At 31.6% G+C, this 23,737-nt stretch overlaps 2 protein-coding genes across 2 annotated transcripts; both read left to right on the top strand.

Moving 5' to 3' along the window:
* The first annotated feature begins 2,152 nt into the window (after window positions 1–2,152).
* Window positions 2,153–10,465, top strand: LOC147070631 (uncharacterized). The gene is made up of 5 exons (XM_085948711.1): window positions 2,153–2,308; window positions 3,878–3,998; window positions 5,669–5,821; window positions 7,388–7,550; window positions 9,553–10,465. The coding sequence occupies exons 2-5, from the start codon at window positions 3,918–3,920 to the stop codon at window positions 9,651–9,653; spliced, it is 498 nt and encodes a 165-aa protein (XP_085804837.1). The 5' UTR covers window positions 2,153–2,308; window positions 3,878–3,917; the 3' UTR covers window positions 9,654–10,465.
* A 3,574-nt stretch (window positions 10,466–14,039) lies between these two features.
* Window positions 14,040–22,504, top strand: LOC147070632 (uncharacterized). Its single transcript, XM_085948904.1, has 5 exons — window positions 14,040–14,195; window positions 15,989–16,109; window positions 16,992–17,144; window positions 18,128–18,290; window positions 20,373–22,504. The coding sequence occupies exons 2-5, from the start codon at window positions 16,029–16,031 to the stop codon at window positions 20,471–20,473; spliced, it is 498 nt and encodes a 165-aa protein (XP_085805030.1). The 5' UTR covers window positions 14,040–14,195; window positions 15,989–16,028; the 3' UTR covers window positions 20,474–22,504.
* Window positions 22,505–23,737: the final 1,233 nt, after the last annotated feature.

A 23,737-nucleotide genomic window follows, 5' to 3' on the forward strand; every position in this document is an offset into this window, starting at 1 on the left:
TGAATAAACAACCCTTTGACTATAGTTAAAATAAATCTTGTTAATTAAGTGTGAATGTGGACAATATAAGAACTTAATTAATTTTCAACGAGTTTCATTTGAAGACCCTTCATGAATACTCCAATCTATACTGCTCTCCTACATCGATGAACCTTCACTCCCACCCTCCTCAGAGCTAGCCGAGAGATTCGGAGGCACCTCACAAGCATACCACCTAGCTCAGCACTAGCGAAGCACCTACCTATGTGACCAAAACCAAATAGGTATTAGGTAGGTAAAATCTTTTATACAAATATCTAAAATTATGGAATTAAATCATACATAATTTTAAAAAATTTGTAGATAATTTGCTTTAGAAAGGTTTTAATTGATTTTTAATTCAATGAAAACAAATAATAGTATGACTGACAAAGTTGACTGTGCATTATTGATGTCGAATCTCCATAGCCCTTCTCTCATCTCTTCCCTTCGCCACTGTGTGACGTCATATATTATGAATGACCCTTTTAGTATCACTGTAGCATATTTTTCGAGCGACATTCCAACACATTCGTATTTCATCAGTTTAGCGACATCTCACCTTCAATAATTTATCATTATGTTATTATTTACCATCGTTCAACGTATTTTAATGAGATATTTTATTTGACTTATAGCCATAATAGATAACCTAACGATCATAATAATAATGAATAATGTGATTTTGAATTTATTCAGAATTGTTTATTTTACTTTAATTTCTAGGGATTGTTTTTGTTTAATTGTTAATAAACAATATTATTTTTTTAATCTGCGTCATATTTATGGTGTATTTACTTACGTACACAAATTTATCTGAGAGTTATAAATATTAAATTTGAAATGCATTACATTCAATATAAATAGTGAACATACATAATAATTTTGAAAACACTTCTGAGAAAATATACTTATTAGTATTACCAATAGAAAGAATCTTTTCGAAAAATGTAAGAAGGGTGTCAACCCTAGAGTTGGGTTTCGGGAATTCTCGAGAAATTTTCTAGATTTTCCATCCCGAATCTCTAGAATTGAAATTTTTAACATTTCGGGAAATCCCGGATCTCGAGAATTTTTTCTCGGGATTCGGGATTTCTGTATTATCAAATATTAATTGAAACAACGATTTTTCTATATGAAAAAAGTGGACAGAAAACACAAAACGTTCAAAGACTGATCGGGGGGCATTTAACACAATTAAGCCTACGCCGACTCAAAATGAGCGCAATTTTTCAACATCATAGATTTTTGTGTCTCAAAAGCGTACGCGATTGTCAGACGCAGCGATTGACAGTCTGTGTTTTTTGAAATTCTATTTTAATAATTAGTAATGTTTTGAATAATTAATATTAATAAATAATAAAAAAATGGAATTTGTCTTTTTTTACATTGATTTTAGGATTTTTTACAGATTTTTTTTAACCGATATCTCGAGAATTCTCGAGAACGGTTTTTTAGAAATCCCGAATCTCGACATTGAGATTTTTTCGGAAAATACCCAACTCTACGTGTGAATGAAACAGTTCACAATAACTCGTAGGTGACCACCCGTAGTTACTTTAGCTGCAGGCCAGGTGTTCATCGGTAGACTCAAAGCGTGGGGTGTCTAAGCACGGGGAATGTACCCAGACAGCGGTGAAGTAAATACAGGAGTCAGTGGCATTTGCTATATTTTGCCACATCCATTCGGTTGCCTTAAAAATTGTTGTGCCACTGTATATTAATTTACCTATACTGAGGACTGATGGTGTTTCTCACCATTCTAAATACAGATCCAAACACGTAGGTTAACATTTTACAAGCGTTTCTTAGTATTTAGCTTGGTAGGTGTATTTATATACAGTCGACGTGCAGGTTCTGGATAACAATTACAAATGCAATTAGTGCACAAGTTGGCCACTAAAAGCAACCTAGCATGAGTCCCGGTCTCCAGACATGCACGCAGATACAATATTTTAAACTTTTAATAGATATATATTTAAAAAAAATATGCTTTTTCGTGGAACACAATGACTTCGCGAAACTTCATTTGAGAAACGCTGAACTACTCACTCGAAAGGTCAATTTTGAATGATAAATAATATAGTCATAGGTCATTTTTATAATATATTAGCTGTTGACGAGCGTTCATTTCAATATAAATTTATTTATTTTACTAAACACATTTTGAATATTACAAATTATTGTCTTAAGTTTTTTCCCCTATTTAAACACGTTATAAAGTAGATTATACTGTAAGAAATACAGATTTAGCCGTGAAAAATACAGTGATCTGTGAAGAAAATACCAAGTGAGTTACAATACCCTTTTTAAATACAACAATTGCCCTGCCAATAATTGTCATCACCAATCGCAGGCTAGTTCTACAATGTACATAATATAACTGATGCTTTCGATTTTTCAAATAATAAATTATCAGGGACATGTAGATAGATGGTACTTGTAATGTTGGCAGTAGGTATTTGTATTTACACATACCTAAAATCGGTAGCAAAATAAAATAACAAACTAGAATAATATGTAGGCATGCCCAAAAACGATAGTTCAAGAAAGTATGTTACTATTTTTAATCGAGAATTGTCAATTTTTTCGTTTCTACTGTCATTGATCCTACATTATATTATTATTACGCCGAGGGATTTTCAAGAACCCACAAATATCATGCGTAAACGCCACTTTTCTTGATTTCATTGTCTGACATTTTCACTTCGATTTATAAGTACCCTCAAGATTTTCCGATTAAGTTGAATACATTTTGTATGAAGTTTTTTGAAACTTTCAAAGATATTGAATGTAAAAATAATAATATGTTAACTTCTCCATGCGACGCAATACATTTTTGGCAGCTTGTCATTGATGCATCAAAATACGTGTCCGGAAATTTGTACGTATACAATTGAACGTACGACACTTCTTCGTGAACCATAGTCCCCAAACGAGTTGTTCGTTGAACATTTTCACCGTGGAGTATATTCAATTCAATTTATGTTTTGACATAATGTGGACATTAAAAATTATAAGTTAAAGACGTTCACAACATGACATGAAACATTATTATAAAGAAGAAAAAAAATATAATCCATAAAAATTTAAATATAAAAAGAGAACATAATATAAACATACAAAAGCAGTATCTAGGTAAGTTACAAAATGTGGCGCTAGTTTGCAAACAGTAATATTCCAATTAGATTCAATACGAATTTTGTGTGATGCCTTTATTGGTTTTAAATAATTGAATATTAAAACTATATAAATATATACGATATGATTGTCATTCTAATTTAGTTACCTATCTATTTTCTTCCGTCTTTACCTTATATTCCGATGGTTCTATTGCGTATTTTTAAGTGTTTTATTTAGACATGAATATTATAGTTTAATACTAAATAGTGCGATTTTGACGGGAAAAGTACTTAAGGGGGAGGCTTGTACCTACCAGGGACACATAACAGAAAAATTCGAAGCTTGCAATTTGAGACATTTTTTGATAATTTACAATTTCAACTCTATTAATTAATAAATATGTATCTGAAAACATTAAAAAAAAATATTTTTTTTAGTCAAAAAGTAAAAAAAATCTGAATTTGTTACATATTTATGTCCACAGTTACGTTATTATTACATATATTTTAGTTTAATTTAGTTTATTAAGTTTTCTATGTTTTGACGTAGAGATTTTTGACTAATTCATAGTTTTAATATTTTTTATATTTATTTTAAAAACATCGATTTTTATAAAAATATAAATGTTTATAACTTGAAATCCTTTTTTATTTATAAGTTGCCCCGAGAATCTGCAATGTAATTTGAGTTTTAGTTAACAGAATTTTTTTATATAGAAAATGTTTCTCAATTTCAGATTTTATAATCTTCAGAATTACAATATACTAGTCAGCAAAATGAAGGTACCGCGCGTGAATATTTGCTGCTGTGGTTGTGACTTGAGGTCGGGCTCACTGATTATTGCCTGGTTGGATATGGTAATTCCTTAGTATATAATATATATTTTTTTTTAATTATTTTCACATTTCGTTACTTTAGGTCTACAATCTATTGAATGACTTCCATGACTTGAATGAACTTCCGATATATTGAATGGACCTAAATACGTAAATTACAAGAAAAAAAGAACTTTTTATATACTTACCACGTTTTTAAATTTTCTGTTGAATCATATTATAAACTTGACAATTCTATGTATTAATAATTTAGGACAAATAAGGCAATTGTTAACAAATCATTTTTTTGCTATTTTGCAACAAACAAACAAATATAGAATACTGAAATATCATTTTGATTTCAGTAGTAACGCACGTATATATTAATAATTAAGTTGCTAGGACCACCCCCTTAGTAACCAATAATAGCGGATTGGATTACGGATTTCTTCCGAAATGACTTTTCATACAAAAGAGAATTAACTGAAAATTAATTCAATTCTACTTAAATATGGCTACTTAAAAGAATGCATTGGCATCGTGTTCTGATATATTCTAAAAGTTTCAAATGTCTAGCTAGTCGGGAAGTTAGTTAAAAATTGATTGCAAGATTTGTACCGGATAAACAACCACCGGACAAATAAGAATATGAGCTAATAAAAACGTTGTAAAATACAGTAGACTTCATCTAGATATTAACATCGCCAAAAGGTGCCATCTTCTAAAAATCTAATTCCATAGAGCCACCATTATCAGGCTGACTCATAGAAATATGATCAGGGTTGACTACGAGATATAGCAATTTTTACAAATTTTAAAATTAAGTTGAATATAATCGTTAAATCGTCATAAATTAATAATTTTAAAGGAAACCCTAATATAACATAGAAGATTCTAAGAAGTGTTTTTCAAAATTATGTATGTTCAATAATTAGAATGGTAAATTCTTAAATCTTGTGAATTATTCGTTGAATAGAAGAAATAGCTAATCAAAAAATTATTAGCAAGTTCGAGTAAGTTACATCATAAAATATTGGAAAGATCCGTGACGTCGGTTAGTAATCGAAGTACTTAGTATTATTATTTATAAGTAGTATTATTGGTTTTATATTAATCGAAGTATGATTTAATAAACGAAAATCGATTGCCAAAGTAGCTTGATTTCGAAGAGCGCTGATGAACAGGTATTAAAAGGCCAATAGTAAAAATGTGTCGTAATTAGTATGTCACCTAGTAGCATAGTGTACAATGCGCGGATGGGGCGTAAACCCAAGAGATGCAGGTTCAATTCCTGCCGGGTGTCTTACTTTTTTCAAACAGATTTTTTCTATTAGTTATAATATATTATTTTCTCAGAAGTGTTTTTCGAAATTATCTATGTACAATAATTAGAATGGTACATTCTTAAATCTTGTGAATTATTCGTTGAATAAAAGAAATAGTTAATTAATAATATTATAAGTTATAAATAATGTCATTTAATTTTAAAATCTTTATATATTACAAACTTTAGAAGCAAACTAAATTTAAGCCAATTTTTTAATTATTATTTTTACCTTTATTTCACCATGTTTACAATCCAATTAGATATTGGCCGACTTCTGATGGATTGAATGTACCTTGATATTTAAAATAAAGTATACTTCATCGACATAATATTATACCTATAATTATATAAATTATAGATACTTATATACATATTGTAATTTCAGGTATGTTCCATTTTTGCACTATTCCACTCAGCAATGCTCGCAGAAATACATATCAGAGTATTTAGTATGATCGAAATAGAAATCATAGAAATATTAATTTCGTCAACCGTTGGAATAGTACTAGCGTTACTTCTGATGATAGGCATCTATAAGGTTTGTATACAATTTTAAACAATTTTAACTATTGTAAATATTCTTCCAGGCTTCTGTAATTCTTCTGTAAAACTGTTCCAACAATGCAACACAAAAATATCCTTCTTTAGTACCAATACTAATTACTGTTTCGTCAATATTATGTTGATATTTTTGTACAATGACAGGTTTGAATTTTTTGACAGTTGTTCTTTTCGACGTTTTCACAAATTATGTCGCGCCGGAGTGAATGCAACGTTGTTGGAATAATGAGTTTATGTCGGTGTCGAGTCGAATGTCAGTGTGCGTTGCACCTTACAGTTGACACAAGTATAATAGGAAAACTATACACGTATATTTGAGAGAAGAGTGCTACTCACAGTGGCAATTTTATTTGACGCAAATGACGCAATCGATTCAACAGAAGATTTAGAAGGGTACTTCGAAACAGTTCGAATCAGTTATACAATTGAGCGTAGTTATGCACAAAGCAGCCGAGCCACACAAACCTCAAACAGAGATAGAAGCACTTTTATGTAAATTGTGTTTCTTTAAATCAGCAAAGCCTCTGTATACTGTGTATACTTTTTGAATGATAGATATTATATATATATGATTTTGTATAACTTTTGAAGAGATAAAAGCATATAATCTATGAAATTTTAGTGTTTTAGCAGTCCAGGTGTTTTGAGTAAAATGATTTTTTTAGAATGTGCATTCTGCAGAATGCAGCCATCTCTTATTTTTGTGAGAAAAGTCTTTATTTTTGATTATTTTCTTTAAAAATAGCCTTCTAAGTTACTAAATTATTATGGGAATTTCAAAATTCTGAAAATAATTCGATAAACTTGTAAATTATACATCAATATTTAGCTGCCTGGCACTATTTTTTATATGAAAAATCTGTATATTATATTATATATAATAAAATGAAAAACACATAATGTAATTGAGAAAATAATGTTTATTAATTGAATGTAGAATAACACACATTAGTCACGATTTTAAAAATTTACGTAAGTACATAATATTATCAATTGGCTGCTTTTTGCAGAACGAATATTGCATATTTTTAGAAAGCATTTATAAGACATTTTTGTATGACAGCAGCTTGGTTGCTTTATGCAAATCCAAAATGTCATACTCTGCGATTTGCAAAATCTTTAAAACGCATTTACTTATATGATATGTTTGTATGACAGCAGCTTGGCTGATTTGTGCAGAACGTAAAACAAACGTGTGAGATTATGGAAATCACAATAACTCATTTTTTTCAAAATTGTGGCTTGGTTGCTTTGTGCATAACTACGCTCAATTATTATTAAATTAAACTAAAATCTTGAAATGGTGAATAACCCACGCATACATCCACAGATACGTACGTGCACAGAACATCTTTAATAATATTTAAGTTTAGTTACTTACATGATGTGACTAGAAAAGACGTACATTGTTAGAATTTATGGTTTGTGTTTTTTTTCGGGGGGTCTCAAAATCACTCAGTGCCTCGAGCCTCCGCAGCCGTAAGTCCGCCACTGGTTAGTGATCAAAATACTTACAATAATGCATTATTTTCTTGATTTTCAGGGTAAAACAAGCTTATTTAAATGGTGGATGATATTGACAACCATAATGACTCTTTTTATCTTTTTCAACGGATCGTACGCTGGAGTCATCTTGATCACATCGGGTAAAAGCTATGCAATCCCAGAAGGTTATTTTATGATAACAGTCGTATTAGTGGACCTGAGTAAGTACCTAAATAAAAAATCTTAATCGAGAACGGCAAAAGTTAAAGGGTTTCACTCTATTTTTGAAACTTACAAAAGTCATTCCCTGAAATATTCAAAAGTAACAGTTATTTATAATTTAACCTATCGCCAAAGCAACTCAGTATCTTCTTAGTCTTCAGCCATTTCCACCTCTTAGCTGGAGTATATGGACACCACCTCCAAGAACCCCTGTCGTCTTCTCGCGTCATTCCAAGTGATGCCAGCACACCGCAGCTCACCCGTATACACTCTGTAGATAGCATTATTAGTGGTCTTCCAAGACGCCGGAATCCGGTTGTCTTGAAGTTCTCTTCAGGCGTCCGCAGCACATGGCCGAGCCAGGTCCAATGTCGTCTCTTCACTCTCAGTGTGATGAGAGGCTGCTTGGCTTGCGCTATCATCTCCTCGTTACTCCTAGAGTCATATCACCACTGCACACGTAGTAACGTTCACCTCAGTCTAACTAAACTATTATTATAATATAAATCCTATCCTCTCAGAACTATGTCATTATTTGTATGCGCATAATATCTCAATGTGTAAGTGATGGAGAGAAGCCCTTTTGCTTTGTTTATACTCAATTTATTTATTCACGCCCTTTTGGATAAGGTATTAATAATATTATTTTGTACCTATTACTTGTGGTAATAAGTTCAAATTTATTTACGACATCAGCGAACATTGCAAGACATTCACAACATGGAAATAAAAATATTATACAACAAGAATTGTCATGCCAATTTCGGTATTTTTACCACGTTTTTATTAGCTCGTATTCTTGTTAGTCCAATTCTTGAAATCGATTTTTAACTAACTTCCCGACTCGATAGACATTGAAACTTTTAGAATATTATATCAGAACACGATGACAATCCATTCTTTTAATACTTTTAGCCATCTTTAAGGAGAATTGAATTCATTTTCAGTTAATTCTGTTTTGTATGGAAAGTTATTTCGGGAAAAAAATGTAAAAAGTAAAACACTATTATTGGTTGCTAAGGGGGTCCTAGCAACTAAATTATTAATATATACACACGTGCGTTACTAAGGAAATCAATATGAAATGTCAAAATGACATTTCAGTATTCTACATTTATTCAGTATTTCTATTAAGTACAAAAAAAAGTATTTATTAATACATAGTTCATGTTTATATGATTCAATAGAAAATTTAAAAACGTGGTATATAAAAAGTTCTTTTTATCTTGTATATATTTTAAATCCAACATCACAAAATATTTTACTCTCCCGCCTAAATTATGTAATAATATTTTTGAACTTGTTGATAAATGATAACTTGATAACAAACAAATTCGTTGAACATGATCGATTTCAGTAGAATGTTCTCACGTAGTACATTCTCAGAATAAATGAGTTTATATTTTGTTGATTTAAGAGACATGTATTATTATACCTATTCACTACCCTGGTTCCTGACTACCCTATAGGGACACATATTTAATTTGTGCTACACTACGCTTGAGTTTGAGTGCCAACGCATTATAATCGATCCCAATTATCAAAGCGTTATGTTAATCGAGAGAGAAAATCGCGTTTATCCGCCACCGTATGTGTCAACTAATGATTTTTGCTATACCAAATAAGTACTCGAAATGAACCGAAACGGACCAGCGCGGAGCAAGCGAACCGAGCGGCATTATTTTCACTATTCCAAAGTTTGATTCTATATACTTAAGTAAAAATATACACGATTTTATTGTACTAGTTTATTATTTTATTTGACATTTCCAGTCATCAAAAAAATGCTGATGCTTCACACTAAATGTAGGGTCCTGTGATATGTGCAGGACGGTTGTGGTTTTTTTTAAACGTCACAAACTTACATTCGAGAGAACTTATTTAATTACATTTTAATAAACAGATTTTTTTAATTGTTTAATAAATTTGTAAAAATATTTTTCTTGTTATTGATTTAAGTTGTCATAATTTCTTTAATGAATATCTTCTTTTTGTTTACAGTTTATGTTGCCTACAGCATTTTTGTTGTATTCAACTACATGCGAAATTTGACTGAACGAGAAGAAGGGACAATGCAGTTTTCAGTGTTACAACAAGCGTAACACCAATATTTTACGTTACATTATTATTATTATTATTATTGTATCAGCGCTCAAAATGGACAATTTTACAAAACGGAGCGCTTGATAAGTTAACTGAAAATAATATTATTATAATATGTGTATTATGAAAAAGTGTGCTGGATTGTTTTGGTATGAGTGGTATAACATGAGTGCGATAATTTTCATATTCAAATGTGGGTATAAATTAAGTGAACTCAATAGTTTTTAGTTCATGAACCGGAACGCAATATTTAATTTTTCATGAGACAGAGCGATAATAATTTCGGGGATTTCATAATCCAGAGCTGCGTTCCGGTGCGTTCTGGTCCATTTGTTTGGGAGACTGATTTTATCCTAGTGGGAAAAGAGGCATCTCTGGTGGCACGTTTTACTTTATGCACATATTATGCCGTCTCTAATTAGTTAGCAGCTCTGTGATAATGGTGTCTGTTGATTTAATTTGATGATTAATTGTTCTTTTGATAACGAATGTGTTGTTAGTCAATCACTCATGTAGGTATGTATATTAAATTTAAACCATCTGTGTAAATTTTTTTACCTACAATAATTACAAAAATGTACCTATGTAAAATTTAGAAAATAATACATTAATCTATGACGCAATTATTGTAATTGTTCTTAAGGGAGTACATGCTCAGCGTAGGTCAAAATGGAGCTTTTGCTCTATTTTCAAAGCATGATCCTGGACATACCTTAAACGTTGTAGATAATCTATTTATATAATTTTGAAGCCTTGTTATTCTTTATATTTATTTTAAACATTTGATGACTGCATAAAGTATTTTGATTACATAAAATAGTATTCTTTTAAACCTCTCGCTCTAATGTTTTAGAATATAGTCATATTTCGGTACATAACTGTGCAGTGGTGCTAAGATTTTTTACATTTATTAATTTTTAAACGCATTTATAAAACCATTAGTATAATTTATGACGAGATAATTTTAGTAAAATATGTACGATAAAAAATTATATTGATAATCTCTGTGATCCCAAATTTAACAAGAATTAGGCATTTTATTATTCAAAAAATGAGCAAGATTAACACATTTGAAGATAATTCTAGATACTTATTATAAGTTATGTTTTTGACCATTCAAGTGTGATAAGCTATACCATATATTAAAAAGCGCTCCACTGTGTTGTGAAATTAAATAGCATTCTTCTCTCTCAAAATCCTAAATTTTGGTGCAATACCTACAAATATGGAACTACATAACTCTTTGCTTGCTAAATCCACCAACAAAAATCTATTTCAAAAGTGCTCGTGTCAATATGAAATGGAGAAAAATTTAATTTGTCGACTTTTGCAATGGGCAGATTTAAAACGACAACAATTATACCTTTTTTTGTAAAAAATGTGAATTGGGAATTTGGCAAAGAGCCGCACGCCAATACCCAAAGAGCCGCATGTGGCTCGCGAGCCACGGTTTGTCGACCCCTGGTCTAGGCTACTGAAAAGCATACCAAAATTGCATATTTCAAAGTGCTACGGAATATATAATATCGTTTATACATTAGTAATCGTAAGTATAACATAAAAATTAGTCACGAGAAAATGCCTATGCAGAGTTACAATTTAACCAGACTTTTTTAGACTTGTCTCTCTATCAGCAACTTCAGGAAGAGAACATTAAACTGCTGTGAATCTGTGAAATCTTAATTAACTTGTCCATGTATTTTCTCTCAAAGTTGCTGTAAATACAAAAAAACAAATGTAGGTACTAGAAAAGGGGAAATGGAGTAAGTATATTCTACCATCACCACTAGAGGTGCCCTGGTTTGTAGAGTCTCCTTTGACGAGGAATGAGCTTGAGTTAATACTGAGGCTAAGAACAGGGCACACAACGGGAAAAAGATTTGATGTCCTCATGGGAAGAAGCAAATCGCAACTCTGCGATGAATGTCATGTTTTAGAGGACATTGTACATATAGCACTACAATGCCCTAAATATGAACTTCACAGAGTACAGCTGCGAATTGCGGATATCTATGAGAATGTCGACGAATTGAAGGATGTCCTGGCGGTGGGTAAGATGGAAGAGCTAGGCAAAATTTTAAAGCTATTTAACAGAATAGGAGTGAGGACCTGATCGACGGATCACCTTCTAGAAGAGAAGAGGCGATATGACAGCGAGTCGTAGTCAAAGCCTCGGTAAAAATCAAAAAAAAAATAATGTAGGTACGCAGTAATAATTCAAAAACACAAAAAAAACTAGTAGGTATGCGTACAGCACGTGTAACCACGTCGAAATTTATACATTTATTGGTATAGGTAAATCAGAATTACATTACATTACAGGTGTACTTTAAAAGCACCGTGTAGTTGTAGTGGTAGTTTTGTTTCCTCGCATAGATACAGGTACGGTGACATACAGATAGATGGAAGATCTACTTCGTCTTCTTCTTCATTTGTTAGGACTTCATGACTGAGGATCGTGACCTGGGTGATTTGGCTGTCGGGCAACCTACTTAACGTGTTGTTCCCTTTTCACTCGGCATTCTACCGCACGCAAAGCCTGTATCAGTGGAAGACCATTGGCAGTCGTAGGTAATCATTTCAGATATCAATCGACACAAAAGGACAGTAAACATACTAATAATTATGACCATTAGACTTCATCCATTAGTTAACTACTTGTAGATGCGAGTTCACAATAACTCGTGAGCACCCATAATAAACTGCAGGCAGGATGTTCATCGTTAGACTCAAAGTGTGGAGTGTCTAGGCATGAGTAATGTACCCGGAAAAGTTAGGGTAAATATGAAAATCAATGGCACCTACTAGATTGTCTGAACCCCACTACCATCCTCTGTCTTATAAAACTAAAAGTTAATTATTACGAATATTTTTCGAAATGGACTAGGTACGCATATAATTTTACTTTGCCAACTGTATAATACTGAGGATTGATTTCCTACCATTCAAAAATAAGATCCAAACTCGTAAGTTAAAATGTCACCTACATAGGTACCTAGATTTATTATGTTGACATTTAAAACTATGTATTGATCATAATCGTAGAACTAGTGATTTTTTTTACAAATAATTTGACTATATTGATAATTTTAACTAAAGCCCTCAAAGTTCATTAAGTGAAAATGAGTCCAGCTGCAGGAAAAGCTTCTTAAATTCAACGCTTGTACAGTCATCAATAATTATAGAATAATTGAACATTTTTGTCACGGATGTTTTCTATTCCGAAATAATATTATGATAATTCATCGTGACTAGGGAATCCAATCCCGAGCCAAAATTTTAATCCCGGGATTTCGAGATTACAATTTGACAATCCCGGGATCCCGGGACTGGTCCCGGGATTGGCATTTTTTTCCAATGTTAATATAAAATTTTTATATTTACAAATAACATTGATAAAATCGGTCAAAAATAAATCTAGTATAATTTATACTATTTAAGACATTTATTGTTAATATTGTATACGTTCAATCTTGGAAATAAATAAGTTTAATGGAGTAAATATTATTGAAAAATAAATAATAATGTGAATTTAATATGAGATTGCTGTTTCTGATAATATAAGATATGATAAGACTTAATGAATGGGTTCGCGAGATTTAAAATAGTAAAGCAAATCATGGTGTACTTATTGCCTTTCCGCTTCATAAATCTAATTAGTCAGCCAAATATGAAACTGCCGTAAAACGTATGTGGAATTACTTTGTTAATAATGCGAAGCATTGTTTTTTCCAATCTTTCTTATTTTTATTAATTTATGTGAAAAAATAAAATGAATCGGCAACTTACACATGGGTATAAATCAAAATTCATTCAAACTCAGTTAATTTTTAATGTAGTTATTTGTTATTAAAAAAAAAATTTCTGTTATATTTTCGTTTTTATTTTATTTTCCATAAAAATTGATAAAAAAACAATCCCGAAAGTTTCGGGATTATGTTTTTCAATCCCGGGATTCATAGGTATCGAAAATAGCTCGGGATCCCGGGATTCCGGGATCCGGGATCCCGGGATTGGAATCCCTAATCGTGACAATTATATAAATATATTTGATGAAATTTGTATTATTATTTTTTTATCTCTGTTGGATTCACTCAATACATTTTAGCAGCATATAACTTATAGTTTATTTTCAGAAACGTGAACGAGTGTGCTTTCTTAATACCGAAAATTTCGGTATTTTGGATTTTTAAAACCGGTATTTCGGTATTGATAAATACTGGAATACCGGTTTTGAAATACCGGTATTGCAATCCCTACCAAGGACTTCTCAGCGAATCTTCATTTGATAAACACTTATTTACACACTCGAGAGGTGATAGAGGTTGAATGATAAATAATACGGTCATACTCGTAGGTCATTTTATATAATATAATATTCATTTCAATATAAATTCATTTATTTTGACGCATCGTCATCAATTCAACCTGTTCACAACATGACATTTAGTTTGCATTTAAACACGTTATAAAGTAAATTATATAGTGAGAAATACAGAAAGAACCGTGAAAAATACAGTGAACAGTAAAAAGGATACCAAGTGAGTTAAAATGCCATATTTAAATACAACCATTGCCCTGCCAATTGTCATCACCAATCGCAGTCTAGTTCTACAATCTACATATAACTGATGCTTTCTTTTTTTTTCAAATAATAAATTATCAGGGACATTTAGATAGATACTTGTAATATAAGCAGAGTTTGTATTTACACATACCTAAAATCGGTAGCAAAATAAAATAACTAAATTTTAAACTACAGTAATATATAGGCATGTCCAAAAAAGTAGTTGATTAATGTATATAAATATTTTTATTCGAGGATTGTCAATTCTTTCGTTTCTACTGTCATTAATCCTATAGGTAATATTATATTTTTATTACGCGGAGGGATTTTTAAGACCCCACGAATATCATGCGTAAAACCCACTTTTGTTGATTTCATTGTCTGACATTTGGATTTTTTTTGGGTCTTTCACTTGGATTTATAAATACAGCCGAACTTGGTTATTATGATCACGGAAATAGCGAGATCTCGGATGTAATGAGGAAACATTCGTTGACATTTTAGTTTATGATTTTCTCCATACTTACATTTATTCACTTTTATAACCAGCTACTTCTTGGGTATACCAAGCCTGCAAAACTGTTGATGTGTCGATCGTTTAAAAACAACATTTTCGACCCTAAGCAATAAAATCCGACTGGGCAGTTAACTAAACCGATGCCGCCGGGATTGGATTACGTTTATGACACTAGTAAGTGTTTAAGTACCTAATTGGTGTTTTCGCCGACAACATTGAAAAAGTATCCACGCATATGGTTGAAATTGCATGTAAAAAATCCAAGCTTTGTGAAATCAATAGGTACCTACCAGCGCCGGCGGCTCAGTACTTCATTATAATAAACAACTTCTTTTGTAGTTTATGAATGCCATGCTTGTTTCGGGGATTTTTACGATGGTTTTCAGATTTTTTTATGTTCTATGCTTAAATAGAACGGCGCAAAAAAAATTATATAACGAGTAATGCTTATAACGAGCAAATTAAGTCGGTCCCATCTTCCTCGTAATAACAAAGTTCGAATGTACCCTCAAGATTTTCCAGTCGAGTTGAATACATTTCTTTCAAACACTTTCAACACTTTCAAAGAATCTGATATCGAATGTTGAAAATATCATGTTAACTTCTCCATGCGACGCAATACATTTTTCGCAGCTTGTCATTGATACGTCAAAACGTATACAATTGCATAAATTAGGTGAATATTTTTGAGAAATTATCGGTCGCTCCGGTTCGTATTTTTTCCATTTCAAGCGATGAATTCGTCATGTCTCCAAGAAACAACTTCATACTTCAGTGAAACGGCAAATAATTTTCAACTATAGGTGCGACGAAATTTTGGACTCGCTGGCAATTGGAGAGTGAAAGTCGAGCCGTGAACACGTCAATTTGTTTCGTGATGGCGACGGTGGTATTAATTCTTAAACCGTGTAAAAAAGACTAAAAAACGTTACCCATTTACTTGAAAAAGAAAACATGTCAATGAATATATTATTATTGTTACTAATAGAACAATAAACAGAACATTAAATGGACGCATGTTGGATTTATATGACAAATTATATTTCGTTCGGCACGCGTCATTTGCACAATCCGCGAATCGCCTAGCCACGATCTTTTTAGACCATGCTTCAACTGACGTATAGAAGAAAGTCTCTGCAACGATCGGATGTGATCATTGCAGTCGATTGGCCTAAGAATCAGCTGCCATGTAATATGAGTTTTAGTTAATTGAAATTTTTATACTTATTCAAAATGTTTCTCAATTTCAGATTTTATAATCTTCAGAATTACAATATATTCGTCAGCAAAATGAAGATACCGCGCGTGAATATTTGCTGTTGTGGCTGCGACTTGAAGTCGGGTGCACTAGTGATTGCCTGGTTGAATATGGTAAATCCTTTTTATATATTTTTAACATGTATATTATGTTTAACCGCTTGACGTGATATTATAATTGTGTGCATAAATTCGAATGTAACGCAGAAATGTTACCATTACTATTTTATTACAATTTTTCACATCATCGTGACAAGCACGGTGGCCTAGAGGTCTAAGGCTGCAATAATTTTGAATTGAAGTTCTGCAGGCGTGAGTTCGAATTCAACTTCCGACATATATTTTTATATTTTATTTATTTTTATTACTAATATATTGTATTTCTTAAATTATTAATTTATATTTTTAACCAAATATATGTTCATAAGTGAATATAAATAAAATATCTAAAATTGTGTTTGGTTTAATGGCATAATTTTAGTTATTTAATAAATAAATGAATATTTTTGACTATTATTTAATATGACTTGGATTTAGGGCTTAATTTAATTTTAAAAAGTAAAAAAAACTCTCTACATCAGTGGTCGGTAACCTTTTGAGAGACTGGGTAAAAAAATCAATTTTGGAAAAAATATTTGGTTAGTGGGTAAATGCTGAGTACCTCTGCTACATGGAAGTACATTGGAATGTGGTCAATTGCTCTCAGACAAATACATGTTCCAATCTACTTCCGTGTAGCAGAGGTACTCATCATCAGGCTACTGATGATATTACATAATAATTGTGTTTAAATTTGGTAGCCGTACTGAGAATAACTCTAATAAATATCTGAGAAAGACATTAATTTATTACTGTTTTTACCTTTCTTTTATGATATTTACAATCCGATTAGATATTGGCTGACTTTCGATGGATTGAATGGACCTTTATACTTAAAATACAGTAGACTTCATATACATAATAAATATAATTATATATATTTTTTTTTAATTTCAGGTATGTTCCATTATTGCATTAGTCTATGCAGCAATACTCGCAGATTTGTATATCGGAGTATTGAGTAGGATCGAAATAGAAGTCATAGAAATGTTAATTACGTCAATCTTTGGAATAGTACTGGCGTTACTTCTGATGATAGGCATCTATAAGGTATGTATAAAATGTCAGAACTTTCAACTATTATAAATATTCTTCCAGCCTTCTGTAATTTTTCTGTAAAACCATTCCAACAATGCAAAAAAGACATATCTTTCTCTAGCACCGATACCTAATTACTGTTTCGTCATTATTATGTTAATAATTGTGTAAAATGACATTTATCAGGTTTGAATTTTTTGACATTTGTTCTTTTTGACGTTTTCACGTATTATGTCGCGTAGTAGACAAGTGAATGCAGGCATTGTTGGAATTTATGAGTTGGGGTTAATATGTCGATGTCGAGTCGAATGTCCGTGTGCATTGCGTCGTACAATAATTACAGTACCTAATACAGCAATATGAAAACCACGGCTTCGAACCGGAACTGAACCATTATATATTTTGTCGTAACAAAAACCAATATATTTTTTCGTTTCAGTACATGTTCAAACACACGCGTTAACATGATCTTACTCCCCACTTCAGTTGTCGAAGGTGTAAAACTATCACTTGGAACTGAACGAAGACCGAAACGAAAAAAATAACGGTTCAAAGACCTATAAACGTATATTTGCGATAAGTGTGCTACTCACAGTGACAATTTTCTTTGACGCAAATAACGTAATCGATTTAGATTTAATCGATAAGATTTAGAAGGGGACTTTGAACCAGTTCAAAGCAATTATACAAATATTTTTAAATTAAACTAAAATCTTGAAAAGGTGAATAACAAAATCTCTGCAACTAACATCAAAGGGGCTTACATCCACGTAAACAGATACGTACATGCACAGAACATCTTTAATAATATTTACGTTTAGTTACTTACAGCCTCTTACAGGATGTGACTAGAAAAGACGTACATTGTTGGAATTTATGGTTTGTGTTTTTTTTCTGGGGGTCTCTAAAACAATCAGTGCCTCGTGCCTCAGCAGCCGTTAGTCTGCCACTTTAGTGATAAAAGTAGAATAATGTATTATTTTCTTGATTTTCAGGGTAAAACAAGCTTATTTAAATGGTGGATGATATTGACAACCCTTATGACTATTATTATCTTTCTCATCGGAATGTACGCTGGAGTCATCTTGATCTCATCTGTTAACCCCTATGTAAACGATGAAGGTTATTTTACAATAACAATCGTATCAGTATACCTGAGTAAGTACTTAAATAAAAATTGGTAATTGAGAAGGTTAAAAGTAAAAGGGCTTCTCTCTATTTTTAAATCTCACAAAAGTCACTCTATGAAATATTGAAATCAGACAAAGTAACAAAGTTATAAATAGATTTTTATATACACAGGTTCATAAATACACTTTTGGAATAAAGTACATCTAGACTAGGGATTCCAATCCCGGAATCCCGAGCTATTTTCGATACCTATGAATCCCGGGATTGATAAATATAATCCCGGGATTTTGGGATTGATTTTTTTTATCAATTTTTATGGAACATAAAATAAAAGCGAAAATATAACAGAAAAAATACTTTTAATAAAAAATAGCTACATTAGAAATAAACTGAGTTTGAATGAAATTTCATTTATATTTATACCCATGTGTAAGTTGCCGATTCATTTTATTTTTTCACATAAATTATTAAAAATGAGAAAGATTGGAAAAAAAAAATTCTTCGCACTTTTAACAAAGTAATTCCACCATGATCTCATACGTTTTACGGCAGTTTCATATTTGGCTGACTAATTAGATTTATGAAGCGGAAAGGCCATAAGTACGCCATGATTATTTGCTTTACTATTTTAAATCTCGCTAAACCATTCATTAAGTCTTTACTATCAGAAACAGCAATCTCGTATTAATTCGCATTATTATTTATATATATTATATATTTAATATTATTTACCCCATTAAACTTATGTATTTCCAAGATTGAACGTAGATATACAATATTAACAATAAATGTCTTAAATATTATAAATTATACTAGATTTATTTTTGACCGATTTTATCAATGTTATGTGTAAATATAAAAATTTTATATTAACAATGGAAAAAATACCAATCCCGGTTTGTCAATTGTCAAATTGTAATCCCGAAATCCCGGGATCAGAATTTTGGCTCGGGATTGGATTCCCTAATCTAGACGTCATGATTATACATTATTTTAATGTGCAAATGTCTAGGATGTATAATAAAAAGTTTCCTTTTAGTGATCTGACCATATCAGCAGCACATCTATTCTATACACAAGACTGCTTTCAGCCGCTACGGCAGCTATCTAGGATAGATTTGTATCGAAGTATTAGCAATTATTGTAACAATTACAAAAAGTTAGTTGTAGTTAGTAGTGTATTTTCACAGCAAATCTTTTGTCTGTGGTAAATTTTAAAACAAGGTAAACAGTTTTCACTGTGACAGTAAGTGTTAATACTACGATAAAAACCTACCCTAGATAGCTGCCGTGGCGGTTGAATGCAGTCTTGTGTGTAGAATAGATGCGATGGAATGTTTTTTCCCACAAAAATATGACTTGACTGGAAAAAGATTTTTTTTCAGAAACAGGAAATATAATAATTATAATATTTTTGAGTGAATATCCTATTATGCAATATAATAATAAATAAAAATCATTTGAAAATTATAGTGAAAGATCAATTGTAATAATTATTCAGAGTTTGAAACATTAAAAATCGATTTACTTACTCAAAATGATACAGATGTGATATAGAATGATATTTTTGCTTGTGGTCTTCAATAATAATAATTGTATTTTTCTTTTTTATGTTTTCAGATAAGTTTATATTTATTAATTAATAGTTGAAGTTATTGTAAATCATAGAAAAAGGTCTCAAATTGCAAGTTTCGTATTTTTCCGCTAATTGCCTCAGGTAGGTAAAGACATCGCCTTTAGGGAGAGAGGCATGCCAGCAGAGAACCTAGCGGAAAAATATGAAGCTTGCAATTTGAGATTTTTTTTTGATAATTTACAATTTTAACTGTATTAATTAATAAATATGTATCTGAAAATATTAAAAAGATTTTTTATTTTTTTAAATTTAAAGATTAACTTATAATTGTAAAAAAATGTAATACAATTTCAATTCGTTGCAGGGTCACATCTTATTATTACATTATATTTTATGGTCATATTTATTATTAAAATTTAGTATATTAAGTTTTCAATTTTACGTCGTTTAGATTTTTGACTAATTTTTCTTGTTATTGTTTTTAGTTGTCAATATTTCATTAAGTAATTAATATCTTTTTTTTCTGTTTACAGTTTATTTTACCTACAGCATTTTCGTTATATTCAACTACATGCGATATTTGACTGAACGAGAAGAAGGGACAATGCAGTTTTCAGTGTTACAACAAGCGTGACACCAATATTTTTTAAGTTACATTATTATCATAATATCAGCGCTCAAAATGAATAATTTTCCGAACCGGAGCGCTCAATAAGTTAACTGAAAATAATTACGTATTTATATTATTATAAGTGTATTATAAAAAAGGTGTGTTTTTGTATATAAGTACCAAACTAGTTCAGACTGTCAAATATAATAACAGTCTTTAAATCTGAAATATCTGAAGTATCAGTCTGAATATGATATCCTAATATTTATATTATTATAATATGTGTATTATAAAAAAGTGTGTTAAATTTTTTGGTATAGATATACTTAACTAGCTTAGACTGTCAAATGTAATAAAAAAAATTGAACTCGTGACAGGGAAGATGAGGGAATGCAAAAATTGTCAGCGCCGCAGTCAAAAAATGGGCTTTACGACACATCATAATTAATATTTTTTTACCATGAGTGCGATATTTTGTAGTGAACGTTAAAAACTTTTTAAACAATATGTACAGTGACGTCCTTAGACAAAATGCCTCCCCTAGGCAGCGCCAAAATGCCACCCCATTTTTCATTATTTACATTATTTATATTACAGTTTATATTACCTACAGCATTTCCGTTGTATTCAACTACATGCGACATTAAATTGGACTGAACGAGAAGAAGGGACAATGCAGTTATCAGTGTTACAACAAGCGTAACACCAATATTTCTAAGTTACATTATTATTATTAGTATATCAGTGCTCAAAATGCAGAATTTTACAAAACGGAGCGTTTGATAAGTTAACTGAAAATAATAACATTTATATTATTATAATATGTGTATTATGAAAAAGTGTGCTTGATTGTTTTGGTATGAATGAGATAATTTTCATATTGAAATGTAGGTACCTATACTTTCATTTCTTTTATTTTTATTTTCTTTTATTTTGTTAACTGTCAATTCATGGTGGAACTGCATCGTATTGTTGTTTATAATTAATAAAACGCAATTTTTTTGTAGTACTTATTCCACTTTTAATTGTTACTTTAAACCGGTTTCGTCCGCCTCAGTGGGACATTTTCAACTGAATACATTTTTTTTAAAACAGTATTTATCAAACAAAATTCAAAGCGATAGAAATAATATAACAATAGGTACATAAATAATTATCCGTCCAATAATACCTTCCCAATAACAGATTAATTTCTGTACGTTAGAGAATTAACCACGGAAGTCCAGTTTTTACCGTTTCTGAGTTAAATATGCAGAAAATTTTCTTTTATTTCATTACACAAATTAATGAAACACCGAAGTCCATAAGTAGTAAATTAACCGATATATTTAATTAATAAATCACTGAAGTCCAATTCACTTTAGTGCATGAACAACGGGTGTCCTTTTTACGATGTTTATGGTCTAAGAAAAATGTTAATAAACCATTATAATAATTCCATAAACACGGAAGTCCATCAAACGTTAGGTAGGTACGTATTATCTATACTATAATTTTCGTTTTTCTTTGTAAAAATCCACGTGGGATTTCGACAAAATTTGGACCGTAGACGGGGGCTGACGAGCCAGAGTGCGTGGTTGGAGTCTCAAATTACAGTTTTTGCGGAAAAAAAGTCGCCGCGTACAAGGTCTTGAAACGCGGAAGTTAATGCTGCAACCCCCATTTTTTTATTGAAAATGTCGCTAGAATGTGTACATTTAAAAAATATTGGAATTTATTTCAGCTTGATTGGAGGTCAAATGGCAAAGTTAGACTAGAAAAGTTAATAACCGCCAGATTGGCGCGGGCGACGTGTTACGCGTAGATCGGAATGCTTCACTCACGGACAATAATAGTATGTAGTGGCATGGAGTGCGTGGTCGGAGTCCCGAATTTCAGTTTTAACCCGTTGCACCCCGGGGACGCATCAGAGCCGGAGTGCGTGGTCGGGGTCTCGAATTTCAGTTTTAACCCGTTGCACCCTGGGGACAGTTTTATAATAATAAATAGAATTTGTACTACTTTTTTAGATATTTAAATGCAATAAATGTACAAAAAAATAAAAATCAAAAATATTATATATATTTTTTTTAATTCAATCCCTTGCACTCTACGTAACTCCCGGGCAGCGCCGGGTGATACAGCTAGTTATACATAAATAAGTATTACAAAAATTTTTGATTTATTCTTCAAAGAATATAACCACATAAATGAACCCAAAATTGTGGCTCTATCGCCATATAGCTATTCAAAATGGATTTTTAATTAAATAAAATAAAAAATTAATTCGGGTTTGATTTGCCAAGCAATGATACCTGTGATGCCTGTGATAGCCCTAAGATGAGTCTTAAAGATGTCAATACATATTTCTTTTGAAGAAAAAGAAATTCAAAGACACCTTTTGGAAGACCACATACAGGAAGCAGCTGCAATTAAATAAGATTGATAAAACTCTTGCAACAGAAAAAATTACCAGTATGAAAGTAATAATGGTTGACTTGAAGAAGTGTTTACCTACAACATATAGTTTCCATCTGAGAAAATTGTGGACCCTGAATTTTACAATTTACGATGATGCAAGTGGTGAGTGAGACACAACACTGATGTGGATGAAATAAAAAGTGGAAGGGGTGACAATAAGATCGGCTGCTACTTGATGAAATGGGTATCTAGCAATGTTTTAGCAAATATTGAAGAGCTGACGATTTGGTATGATAATTAATTGCCCTGGCCAAAATAGGAATATCATGATTGTTTTTTCATATACCTGGTTTCTGAAAACCATTCCTACGCTGAAAATCATAAATCACAAATTCCTATTACGAGGCCATACACACATGGAGATAAACACTGACCACTCTATAACAGAACGTCAAAAAAGATGCTGAACGGTATGCAGATTGTTACTCCATAGGATTGGGTTCAGTTTGTAGGGACATGTAAAATAATTATTGCTCTTTGTATGCATCATCTTCAGCTCCTTTTGTGGCTCAAAAAAAGAATATTGATGGCACACCTTTTTTTTCTTTTTTATTTATATCTTAAGATGGCGCTGGTTATCTACGTTATAAGGCGAAGTTCTCCGATGAAAATTTCCAAACTGTGGACCTCCGACCTTCTCGCTCGCCGTAAAACGCCGCAAACTTTTTAAAAGCTGACAAATTTTCCCCCGTAGATACCAAGTCGCAATGGCTGACCGGTCCAACTGAGGGTCGAACCGACTTGAGAAGCTCTTCCCTTTCAACCGACATAATATGGGGACACTCCCAGAGGATGTGATCGGCATCCTGCAATTCGGCACATAAGCAA

This window comes from Rhyacophila brunnea, unplaced genomic scaffold (genome assembly GCF_057557595.1).
Source record: "Rhyacophila brunnea isolate RB1 unplaced genomic scaffold, BYU_Rbru_1.0 scaffold_21, whole genome shotgun sequence".
Lineage (NCBI taxonomy): Eukaryota > Metazoa > Arthropoda > Insecta > Trichoptera > Rhyacophilidae > Rhyacophila > Rhyacophila brunnea.